Source organism: Xiphophorus couchianus, chromosome 9, assembly GCF_001444195.1.
Source record: "Xiphophorus couchianus chromosome 9, X_couchianus-1.0, whole genome shotgun sequence".
NCBI classification, from domain to species: domain Eukaryota; kingdom Metazoa; phylum Chordata; class Actinopteri; order Cyprinodontiformes; family Poeciliidae; genus Xiphophorus; species Xiphophorus couchianus.
Genome location: NC_040236.1, coordinates 2599062 through 2611720, shown reverse-complemented (window position 1 = coordinate 2611720; position 12659 = coordinate 2599062). Strand labels below are relative to the sequence as shown.

The window sequence follows — 12659 nt, the reverse complement described above, 5'->3', positions numbered from 1 at the left end:
CTGATTATTCCCCTTCTTAAGCCTCACTCACACACACTCATGCTGCCAGATTTTCAAACACATTATGCAAGTAGTCGTCTTCCAGCACTCTCATCCTCATCGTTGTGATGTTGCTCTTGTTCCCTGGGTTGTCCCCTTTGCCTTGCTCTTGTCTGATTGTCGCTGTTTGTCTATCTGGGCCTCGACCCACGCATGTCTTACGGATTTCCCATTCACGTCTGCTCCTACAAATTACTCTTCTCTGTGCCTCTTTGTGAATGACCACCGCACTTCCCGTCTGACCCAGGATTTGGATGAGGAATTGTGCATGTGCTGAACGATATGGGGGATTTAACACATCATCATGGACCAGAGCGGATCACAGGAGTGTCTCTGTTCTCACCTCTGACCCCTTCATCAGGGTCTGCTCTGTTCATCGCCTCTCGGCTGATCAGTACTACAGCTGATCGGCAGATCAGGTTAGTGTGTTTATCCCACACACTAATGGATTCATTTGAAGTGTTTCTCAGGTCACCAATCTCTCCACCTTCCTCTGCAGTGCTGCAGCTGATGATTCAGTGTGCTGTTGCTGTTGTCCTTTTTTAAATAAAACACTTTATTTTTCAGGCACGTGTCATGACTGAATTTCCGGGCTGCTCTAGTGAGTCTTTACATCTCCAGAATAAAATACTTTAAACTCCATTCTGAGTCCATAGGGTTTTCAGAGTTTCAGTCTCTTTATTCACAATAAAACAAGTCCTGTACCAACACGGGCTCAGAAGCACCTGGAGAGTGAGAACGCATTGATCCAAAAAAAAAAACCCAGAACGTTTGAAACTGCAAACATGTCATTTTCCGGAGGTATATCCTATGGTCTGATGAAAACTAAAACCAAATCAACAATGACCATTAACCATTGTATTGTTAAACATTAACAATAGAAAAGTTTGCAAACAGCAAGTGAAGTACAGGAGTGGAAGTATCATGTTGTAGGGATGTTTTACTGCAAAACAAACTAGTGCGCTTCACAAAATAAAGGACCACATGAGGAAACATGTAGAAATATTCAATACTTCAGTAAATCAGCAAGTTAAAACATGGCCCCAATGGGTGTTCCCTCATCATATCACCAAATTAAATACAAAGTTAATTGTGATGCATGCAATAAATTAAAGGAAATAACAGGTTTTCTAGTATGTTACCTGCTTATTAAAAACAAAATCTGTCCTTCCAGCCATCCATTATCTATACAGTACATACCCAGGATTAGATGGTCATATGTGAAGCTACAGCAGACAGGTCTCATTCAGAACCAAAAGAAAAACTGGTCCAATCTCTGGGCAATTGATTGGTATAAATGTAGTAAACAGCCACATTTTTGCTTATCCTAATTGACCTAAAACAGCATTGTATTTTATAAGCATGTTTGGGGTTAGAGTAAGTTACATAAACAACTTTAATGAAAATATACATGCAAAACAACCTATAACTTTTACCACACATCATTTGAATAATCAATCAGTGCTGTCTGCATGTTAAGGGATGGTGCATCAAAGTGACATGTTTTGGTTATTGCATTTGTAGATATCAGAAAGTCAGGAAGAAGGGAAAAGTTGCATTTAAACTTTTTTGATGATTTCCAGAAGGATTCCTCTTTATCTTGCTGTATATTTATGTGCATAATAAAAATAATTAAAAGGAAAATGCTTCTGGAAAATGGTTAGAAAAGTGAACTATGACTGTCATAATCCAATATTCTTTGATCTTTGTTTGTCAATTGTTTTGTATTTAGATCAATTTTGATTATTAACTGCAGTTACTATTTGTGTTTTCTACAAATAGTAACTGCAGATTCCTCTGTTGAGTTTCTTAGTTTCTTCTTGGTTCAGTTTTTGGGTTGAGTAAGATCCCTTTGTCTATAAGTCACTTTCCCTGCTCAGGGTTTCCTCCATCTGTACACATAGTCATCATATTTCCTTTCCACTTTCCCAGAACTTAAAAAAGTGGTCAGTTTCATTACCTCCTTGCCAGATTGTTTTGTTATCTCAATCCACCACTGCTGTTTTCCCATGTGTTCTGTGGGAAGAAGCTGGAGTATAGGAAGAACACACATTCTCAGAGAGACCATACTAACTTCATGTAGAAAGACCCTAGAATTTTTATATTTAAAAAATATTTTATTTTCTGTATATTATATTTGTAATATATTTTTACACGACTTTGGCAAAGTAAAGTTGTTTCTAAATGTACCATAGATATTAATGGTAAAATACTTACTTCAATCAGTAACATAACACAATGAAGCTGTTCATTATTCTACAGGAGCAGTTTTCCAAGCTACTTCCCTTCAGAGAGCAAATCAACAACCATACCCCGCCCCTCAACAAAACTTTATTACTATTATTTCTTTGTACTTTATGCTGATGTTATACTTAATGTTCCATTTATTTGTTTCACGAATGTTGTGAGATTTACTTGCTTTAGCTCTGCATACCGCCACATGATATGATGCTACAGCCTCCTTGTCATTTACAGAGCTAAAAGTACAAACTACTCTGCTGCGATCACAGTTCATTTAGCCTTGTGTTGACAGGCTTCTGAAGATGAGCCTGTGCCTAACTGTGGAAGCCCCACACTTTGAAAAGCCCTTTGCTACGGCAATACCGATGGACAAAGCCCTAATAATGCCTATGATTCAGATATTATTGTGTGCTCCTTTAAGCCATTGGTTGACCTGTACTCTTACGCTGCTAAGTTCCCAATGTTTGTGTCTTCTAAATTTGAATGATCTGCGAGACATCAACCAGTATTTGGAGGCTGTTCTGGGAACAGATGGCTGTCCATACAGGCTGTGTGATCAGAGAGAGGCTCCACTGGAATTCTCCTTCACACTGCTGCACACTACAGCAGCTGCCTTTATGAATAACAAGCAGTTATGACTCCTGCTCCCCTTCCTCCCTCCCATCCTATACCTCTCAGCCTCTTCAATGTGTGTATGTTCATCCATATATTTCTATATAGACATGTAAATACTGAAGCCTGCCTTCATGGATCCCACATGCACATAGTTCAGACGACATTATGCACAACCTGCTCACACTAATGCATACACAATGCACATAAAGCTGGGCATGCAGAGGCTCACAGATGGGGTTTTTTGTCTGCCAAGAGCTCCGTTTGTAAAATTGTGAGGCCTGTTTAATGAGTTAAACAAAGGTAGTCTACCGATTAGTGTTTCTGGTGTTCCTGGGTGACTCTTGTCAAACACAGTTAGATAAAGGCATGCATTTATCAAAATCATTTCATTGCCTCAGTTCTGATCCTTGTGTACAATAAATAACAGGAACAGATTAAATATTGCTGCAATAAAACTAATCTTTGTTTGGTTCAGAATCCACAGATGTTTGTATGTCCATCGAAATATCTGAGACAAAGGTTTGAAGACATTCATTACATTTCAGGCAATTTTGATTTGTTTTCAGTTAGACTCCTGCAGTCCAGAACCGTGTGATCTCCATAACTCAGCAGAACCCAGTGACACTTTTATGAGACAACATATTTCAGTGGACACAAAAAAAAACCAGAACCTGACTGTACATCTGCTACAAAAACTGAACTATCAATAGCAGATGCTATGGAAAAATTCTAATTTCCTTTAAAGTTTTATTTCAATATGTATTGGGAAAATTTCAATCATTCAGTGTTTTCACTGAGATCAAACACATGATAAAAATGAGCCCTGAAAAATACTGTAATGTTTTGTTCAATCATGACCAAACATTTTTGGCAGTGACATGCTTTGCAAACTCTGCAACTTTACCAAGAATTTACACTATTCAGATTATAGTACAGCAACAATCAGATGCATACAGATTTACTGCAAATAGCTTTACTAGCTTAAAATGTTTCAAATAAAAATTCTCAATTTTCTTGTATTTTTGCCCTGCTTCTAAATGATGAGCTAATTTAGTTTGGTACAATCATGAGCACAGGTGAAATTTCCCTTCTAAAATGAGTATGTCAAATTTTTAGACTGAGGGAGCCTCAAATTATTTTAATATTGGTTTTGAAAGGTTACATATTCTATCATGTCATAATGTTATTCCCTCATCAGAAACATACCTGGAGTGTTGCTTAAGGGGAGAACAGTTGGACAACAGTCTTTAAAAAAGAGTAGCAAAGAAGTCATTTCACAATCAACGATTTTGCAAGAAGTACAGGAATGAACTGCAGTAGACCAGTGCAAAGATATTTCTGTTATCAATCCTGTATTCTGTTGTTGGGGATATCTGAGATATCATCTGAAAAACACGGTGTTGGCAGGATTTCTTTTTCTCACCAACAGAAGCAGCCACATACATTCTAACTGTGCTGTTTCAGAATCCTGTGATAGTATGTTTGGATAAGACAAGTACAGAACTCATAGGCACATGGTGCCACGTGTGCCCTCCTCCACATGTTAATAAACGAATCATGAAAGATTTGCTCACCTGAGTCTGGCTTATTTGTTACAACAACAGCCTCAGCTGGGCATTGCACCACCGTTGTGTGGTGGACATTACCAACAATATTGTTAAAATTGGGACTCCCAAAAAAATCTGAACTTGAGTGACGTAAAAAGCATGTTTACTTCCAGTAAGAAAGAAGGAACTGTAGATGTTCTGTATAGCTGTTAACAATCTAAATATTGACTTTTCAGATGTGAGCAGAGAACTCCTAAAACCTAAGAAAAATGTCTCAAATTTATTCAAACGTGATGAAGTTACATAAAATGACACCTGTGTCGACATTTTGTCTTGACTGTGCTTTTTAAACGTCTCTAGGTAATAGTAAAGCTGAAAACACGATAAACCCGTCTAAGAGAATCCGACCAATCAGAGCACATAAAGCTCAACTTCAAAATCTTCCGCTTCAATCATTCAGCGGAAAAAGAGTGACCAACCAATGGCGATGGGTATTCTTTGTAAACAGGTTCCGCTGGCCAATGAAATGCACGGAAACTTCTTCTCTTCCTGTTTACGTCAGAATCTCCGAGCTCCATCTGTACTGCTGTGGTGTCAGGAACTGGGCAGAGAAGTGGAGGCGAAGGAAGAACAGTCAGAAACAGCCATTGCGCTCCTCTTGGATATGTATTTAATCACCAGGTTATGACTACAGGGAGTGACCAGTGAGATCCGCGGTGTTTTCAACGGCCTGGATGCCTGCTGTTCTTTGATATGGCTAAGTTCTGCTGGATCTGATCGTCGAAGTTTTGGCCGAAGAAGTTCTGACAATAGACCTTGTATCGGTGCTGTCTTCCTGCTCTGACACATCTTCACCCAGCAAAGGCAGAGGTCATGGTGTCTTGGATCATTTCCAGAAGCGTCGTGTAAGTACTAACGTGGCTCACAACTCCTGACTGAGTTTAGCTTTAAGTTAGTTTAACCCAATACTGGTAATAGCTAGGTTAGCTAACCTGTTGTCCTAGTTACGTCAGGTTCCGAACTAAAACTTTCTCATTCTTGTAACGTAGTGAATTTTTTGTCAACAGCACGTGATTTTGTTTATGCTGTAAGATTATTAGTGGCTATATTAGGTGATATGGAACTTGTAGGGCCCTGTGCTGGCTGGTCTGAGGACCAGGAACTTCATGCTAACGCTGCGTGTGACCCTCAGCCACCAGGGCTGACGGTGAGTCACACTCGGAGCAGCTTTTGTTCACTCTTGAAGACTTTACGTGTTAAATCAGAACAGTTTGTAAACCCTGCCTAGCTTCATATGGCAAACGTGATGTGTTCAGGTGTTCATGGTTTTCGTCGGATTTTGTTTGCTCACAGCCCAGCAAACTGACCTGCCAGTTTGATTTTCTGCACCTTGTTCAAAGTCATTCTAAGAGAAAACAATCAATTAGGCCGTCATTTCGGATGTGGATGCTGAATGTCATTGCGTAGGTTCTTTTCATTTACTGGAATTACGTCACACCAAACCTAACGCTCTAGCAACAAAAAAGTATTTTTCAAGACTTTCAAACTATGTGGGCACTGAAACCGGGACTTAAAACAAAATGTAATTTAATTCAGGTTTTATTTGAAAGAGAAATAAAAACTAGGGGTGCACCGATTTATCGGTGCCATTTTCCTTAATTTTGGGAGATCGGTGATCGGCCGACTTTTACATATGAAGCCAATCTTATCCACTGATCTTATCTAGCTTGGCAAATGTGTAAGAATCAGACCAGCCCACCAAGTTATGTCTGCAAGTTTATAATTAACAATAGTGACTCCGCTTTCCCCAACTCAACAACGTTCTTGTTATATTAAACAACATTTCAGACAAAAAAAAAAAAAAAAATGGTATCGGCCAAAATCGGCAGGTTAAGCTTTTCAAAAGATTGGTGATCTGTCAGAAAACTGCAATCAGTGCACCCCTAATAAAAACCCTGTCAAATAATGTCACAATCACATATACAGGATAGAGTCAAGATTCAAATTTAAAAATAGTTTATTGATCCCAAAGGGAAATTAAATGTTTTTGTTACTCATTTTAATTTAAATTCTTCAAATAGTTATTGTAGATAGTGACAGTTGTTCGCAGGAAATATCTCTCGTGGTATTACAATAAATTTGAAGAAGCCTCTGTTTTTCTAAGAGGATGGTCAGGGTTGTCCATAATTTTCTTGATTTTTATGAAGAATCTTTCTTTGCGTCATGATCACCAGAAGTTCCAAGTCAGAAAATCAACATGATTTTCTCCTTGCTGTGACGAGTAATCAGATCAACTACTACCTGAGTATGAAAACAAAGTCTTTACATTTAAACATTGTAACAATACATTTATGAGCAGATGGGTCATTACTCTGTTGACTGATTTACTAAGATTCAAACAGTCAACGTTCAGATAAGCAGGTAATAATTATCACTATCATCACCTTTAGTTAAGGCAGCAGTCATATTAGAGTTTTACTTGGGGTTGGTAGAGGCACCTCTGACATTGCTGGTGTTTGGAGTTGCTTTTTGAAAATTCCTACTTCCAAGTGCAAATCGAATGCACCAAAACATATCTTCTTATGATCTCACACTTTTGCTCATGTTCATTTGTTTATTCAAGATGCGAACTACACTCTGACGACTGGGAGTGGGCCAAACTCTTCTACAGTATGAGTGTACAGGACAGGTTGCAGTTATCCTAGTTAACAGCAAATCAAAACAAACCTGTTGGTCCAACCTGAACGAGTTTCATGGGTGTTTAGAGATGTGATTGCTCAGAGTGGGTGTTAGCATTAGCTCCTAAGTTCTGATGTAATCTGCATTGGTGAAACTAAAGAAAATATTTTCCAAAAATGTTGTCACATAATATACAGTGGAAAGAATAATTATTTGATGGACTGCAGATTTTTCAAGTTTTCCCACCTACAAAGAATGAAGAGCGCTATAATTTTTATAGCTACACCTCAACTGCGTTAGACTGAATAATATTCCAGAAAGTGTTTCTACACTGAGGCCAGCACTCCAAATCACCTCCTTCAGTTGTATTTAGTTCTTGTGAGGGAATCAGTAGTTCCGATCCGTCTGCAGCTCAGGTGTGATGGGTGTTCCAGGCGGTTGACCTCTGTTGGCCCAATAAAACTTTGAGACACAACATGTTTCATAGATGTTGTTGAACTTATGTCCTGGAACTCTTATCTGCTTGGCTAATGTCCAGGCTTTGTTCCATGATGCCAGAGGACGAAAGTAATTCATGTTTGTTGAATCTACGGTTAAAAACCAGGACAAAAAAAAAGAAATGAATACAGGTGAAACTTGAGAAATGCTTAGCAGCATCAGAAGCTGATTAGCACCAAATTTAAAAACATGATTGCAATGTGTATGCATTATATAAATTTGTCGTTACCAATAAAAATCTAGCTATAAAAATAAAAAAAATACATTGAGAGAGTGAGTAAATGTTATTCCATATTCCATATCTTAACTTAGGAATTTTATTAAATGAAATGATCATATTCCAGGTTTTCCCCCAGAAGGCCCGGTGGTTACATTGACAGGAATCGTAAAATATGTTACCAGAAGACATTGCCGATGATACTTACACCCACAATAATAGTTTTAAAAATACAGTTAAAATAAATAGCAATTATTTGCACTCATGTTAAATCCAAATGAAGCCATCAGTTAGTGGATCTAAAAACATAATGTAATGCTGATCACATTTAGAACCAGCCAAGGCATAAATAAACTAAGAGAATATCAATGTTGTTAAATTTGATTTAATGGTTTCAGGTTAGATAAATTAAAATATTTAAAATTGTTTAACATTTAAATTTAAGATTTTAATGAGCTGGCAAGTTTACTTTGTAGAAGTTCAAAGATAAGGAGCCCTCTAGCGGACAGGGAAATCTTTTTCTTTTGCGTTCCCTCGCAATAATGTACTAATCAGTTCATGTGGCATAATTGAATACTGCAAGCCTTTCTTCATCATATTTTCTGCTATAACATAAGGTTTTCATGAGGTTTTTCCATCTATCTTAGTATGTTGTTGTGAAATATCTGAAGTTCTATATTTTTTTCTTTAGGATAGAAATGCACCACAAACCTATGATATAAAACACAAACTTTCCGTAAGTAGGAAAGAAAAAAAAATACATCCAAACTATATCTGAACTATTATCGCAGAGTAATAAGTCATCTGACAGTTTTAATTGTGTCCCTCTTGTGTTGATAGTCTGAAGGGTTTAAGAGGCAGCTTTCGTGCAGTTCCATCTCAACCTACACAAACAGACATATGCATGTTTATGCATGTTTATTCACTGCATGAACATGCAGTGAATAAATCGATTTTCAATCAATTTTGTGCACCAAAGAGTTAAGAATGAACACTGAGGATGTTTAAATGTGTATACATGACATATATGTATATAGGCCTGTCACGATAGCAAATTTTGCTGAGCGATTAATTGTCTCAAAAAATTATTGCGATAAACGATAATATTGTTTGAAGACCTTTTTACACTGATTTAATGGAAATGACATAATAATCCATGCGATTTCTTGCCAAAGATAGATACACTTTATTTTCAAAAGAATACTAAACACTGGAACTGATAAACAAAATAAACAAAACAACCAAAAACAAAATGGATTCTCAGTCTCCATTAACAAAAAATGTACTTGAAAAAAACTAAACAACATAAAGCCAAAGTGGAAATAAATACTGCATTCAACCAAAAGAGTGCAGATTATGAAGTCTGTATATTATGTTGCCCTTCAGTAATAATTAGATTTAAATAGAGAAAATGGGCACATCGATTACCTGATGCAATAGTTCACACTACATAATTTTTTGCTCCTATTTTTCCCCTTACAACAATCTTAGAACGTTGGTCTTTCTAAGATTGTGTGGTGTGTTATGGTAGATCGTCGTTGCCGCTCTGATCCAAATCAGGGTTTTTTCCCCGACTGGGAGCTTAACGCAGCCTGTTGAATGTGACAGGTAGCCAATCAGAAAGCGGGGATTCTCCTCGTGCTTTATGAGGGGAAATTACAGAGAGGAATCCCAAACAGCTGACACGGCGCAACCCGAAGTCCAGCGGACATTGGAGATGATATGTGGAAACAACATTAATGTTTATTCAACAGGCAAAGAATATAGAAATGACAAGAGGAGGAGTTGGAGCGAAATTGCTACCGCAGTTGATAAACTCGGTAACTTTTCAGCTGTTCTTCGTTAACGTGACATAAATATAATGATTTTCATTCAGTCAGGACTTTACGCTGACACTAGCCACATGCATTGCAGGTAGATTGTAGTAAAGCATTGATTAATGCCTGGTTTTAAAATTAGTTAACTGGACTTGTAGCCATTATTTTGTGCCCATTGTTGGACACCACACGGCAGGACCGAACCCGATCGAACCGTTATACCTAGGATTTCTGTCGGCTAATGTGTGGTCTGTCAGGTTTTAAAAATGGGCCGACAATCGGCTGACAGCTCTAAGATCGTGTAGTGTGCGCTGGGCTTTACACTAAGGAAATGAGGAAGGGAGGAGTCAGTGGAGAGCACCGGAGTTGAGCTTTTTTTCATTCGGTGTCATCAACAGAAAGAGAAAAAGGCCGGAAGAGACGATAATGTCGATAATTGAAATGACGTCGATAGTTTTAATTTATCGTACGATTAATCGATTCATCGTTTATCGCGACAGGCCTATATGTATATATGACATTTGTGACTGTATACAAACCATGTTCCCTGGAGGGCTCCGTACAAAGATCAATCTTCATAGTTAGATTGTTTTGTTACCATAGCAACAATCTGATGCTGTTAGTATTATCTTTGAGTTTTAGTTGTTCAGTAATACATCTCAGTAAACTACAATTACATTTGACTGTTTGGTCAATTAAACTAGGCCCCTCACCCAGATTCCACTAATTCCATGGTAAAATGCTGTTAGTGGTGCTGATGTTTGCAGCAAGAGGGGCCCCTAAATCAAATTCTGCTCAAGGCCTCATTCAACATTGGACTGGCTCTGCATGATGAGCTAGACTCACTGCACTGGCATCTCTACTGCTGGATGTAATGGGACAAACGGGAGATTTAATTTATGTGGCTTTAGTAGCTCTTCCATTTTGTGACTATTGAATTTTTAATAAGCACCACAGAAACTGTTTTGGTTGCCCAAACAGTCTATGGGACAAGTTGTTCTGATCTTTGTGCAGCTGTGCAGCAATTTTACCTGACTTTAAGTAGACAAAGCATTTGATATGCATTGCATCGCTGCAAAAAAATAAAATAAAACAAACCGGCGCGCTCTGCTGGTCACGAGGTGAGCGCCAAAGCTTCTCCACAGCCTGAACCACTAATGCACCGGCTAAACAGGAACTCAAACTTTATCACCACAGACACAGAGTCAACATTTTGAGACGTAAACACACATGCAGCACATAATGCTTTGTTCATAAAGATATATCATTCTCACTGCACGTATAGCAGGGGTGGGCAACTCCAGGCCTCCTGCAACTTTTAGATGTATCTTTACTTCAACACGTCTGAGTCAAATAATGAGGTCATTAGCAGGACTCTTGAGAACTTGACTGCACTTAGGAGGTGATTCAGCTATTGGATTCAAGTGTGTTGGACCAGGGAGACATCTAAGAGTTGCAGGACACCAGCACTCGAGGACCAGGATTTCCCATCGCTGACGTATAGCATGGCGGCCTGCCAGGCCTATCATACACTGGGGGAAACCCTGATATTGTGAAAAAGTTCATTAATGTTTGTCACTAATTTCGGAGACTGAAACTCATACAAAATACGATATAGATTTAAGAAGGTTGTTTACAACTTGCTTAGGTTTTTTTATTTTCAAAAGGTGCTCTTAGACTGACAAACGAGCCTCACCAGAACACATCTAATTCACCACACATGACTTTATGTTGGTTATTCTCCCATAAAGGAATTTTCTCTAACTACTCCCATTTGCTTCAGCAGCACTTCAAAAACAATCCACTCAGTGCTTTTAGGGGAGAGTCAAATAATGAAATTCTTATTTGTCAAGTTCAAACCAGATGCTGTGAGCTCAACATGGCAGAGACTGGAACCCTCCCCCATCTCTTCTCCCTCTGAGTGTTTCATTCTGTTTTCTTGTGTTTTTTTTTTCTGTTTCCTTCTGCTCCATGCTTCCCTCCCTAAAACTGACTGTTGGTGGTGTTCGATGTCAGGAAACTAGTGAAGGTGACCCGGAGTCCCAAGTCGAGGCCCATCAGAACACACTGGGGCTATTTTTTCAGCTGCATGAAGGGTGGAGATGTGGGCGAGGTACAGAAAGATTGAGTTAGTATGAGGTAGGGGCCCCAAGTTTAAAGTTAAGGAGAACAAATTTTTCATACATCTGACATTCTGGTTTGTAGAGTTTAAGAAAGTTTTCAAGCATTTTTTTATTTGTTGTTTTTTTCTGAGGGTTTAAAGAAATGTGCTGCAGTCTTTCTGTGCTGCTGTAACATAGTGGCAGTTGGCTGCTGTCGTGTTCAGAGTGCTTCACCAAACATGGGTGTAGCTTTGTAATTATCCTGCAGGAATGTCTGATTCTCTTCATACAGTTACCAAGTCTGCAGGAGCAGATGTAGACAGACTTTGAAGAGGAATACATTTTAAAGACATAAAGTAGTGTATTATAATGACTTTATAATATATTATAACGTCATGTATTGGTCTTCAGGATTTTTGCATGTGGAGAGTTTGCTTTAGGAATAGTCTCCATTTCTTAGAGTCCTCTCTGAGGGTTAAAAAAATCACCAGATTTTTTTTAGCGGCTGAGTTTTATGTCAGTAACCGTTCGACCTACAGACATGCTGCAGGTTTGCTCACCAGATCAGGCTTTTCAGAGTTTAGTGTTAGGCTTCCTCCAGAAAACGTTCTAAGCCTGGTGGTCGGGGCACCGGAGTGGTCCACCATGTTTTTGTATTAAAAAAAGTTAAGTTGGCATGAAATGTAAAATATTACAGAGTAATTAATTGTGACCGGAAGACTTTGCCAACAATGTCTTCCAGTAAACCAGCAAACCAATGTACAAATGTAAAAACAACAAACCAAAAAAATATGTTTGTTTATTGAGAATTACATTGATATTAAATTTGATTTTAGATTATTTAAAAGGTTTTAAATTGTTTAACATTTACATTTAAGATAAAGGAGCTGGCAAGTTTACTTTG

The 12659-nt window shown here is 38.3% G+C and overlaps 1 protein-coding gene across 2 annotated transcripts in view; it reads left to right on the top strand.

Annotated features, from left to right (window-relative positions):
* Nucleotides 1-5014: 5014 nt before the first annotated feature.
* reep3b (receptor accessory protein 3b) overlaps nucleotides 5015-12659 on the top strand; it is a 33852-nt gene continuing 26207 nt past the window's right edge. For both annotated transcript variants that reach the window (XM_028026847.1, XM_028026846.1), the window contains exon 1: nucleotides 5015-5347. In XM_028026847.1, coding sequence (XP_027882648.1) covers nucleotides 5316-5347 — 32 coding nt within the window. In that variant the 5' untranslated portion in view covers nucleotides 5015-5315. The remainder of the gene's footprint in view (nucleotides 5348-12659) is intronic.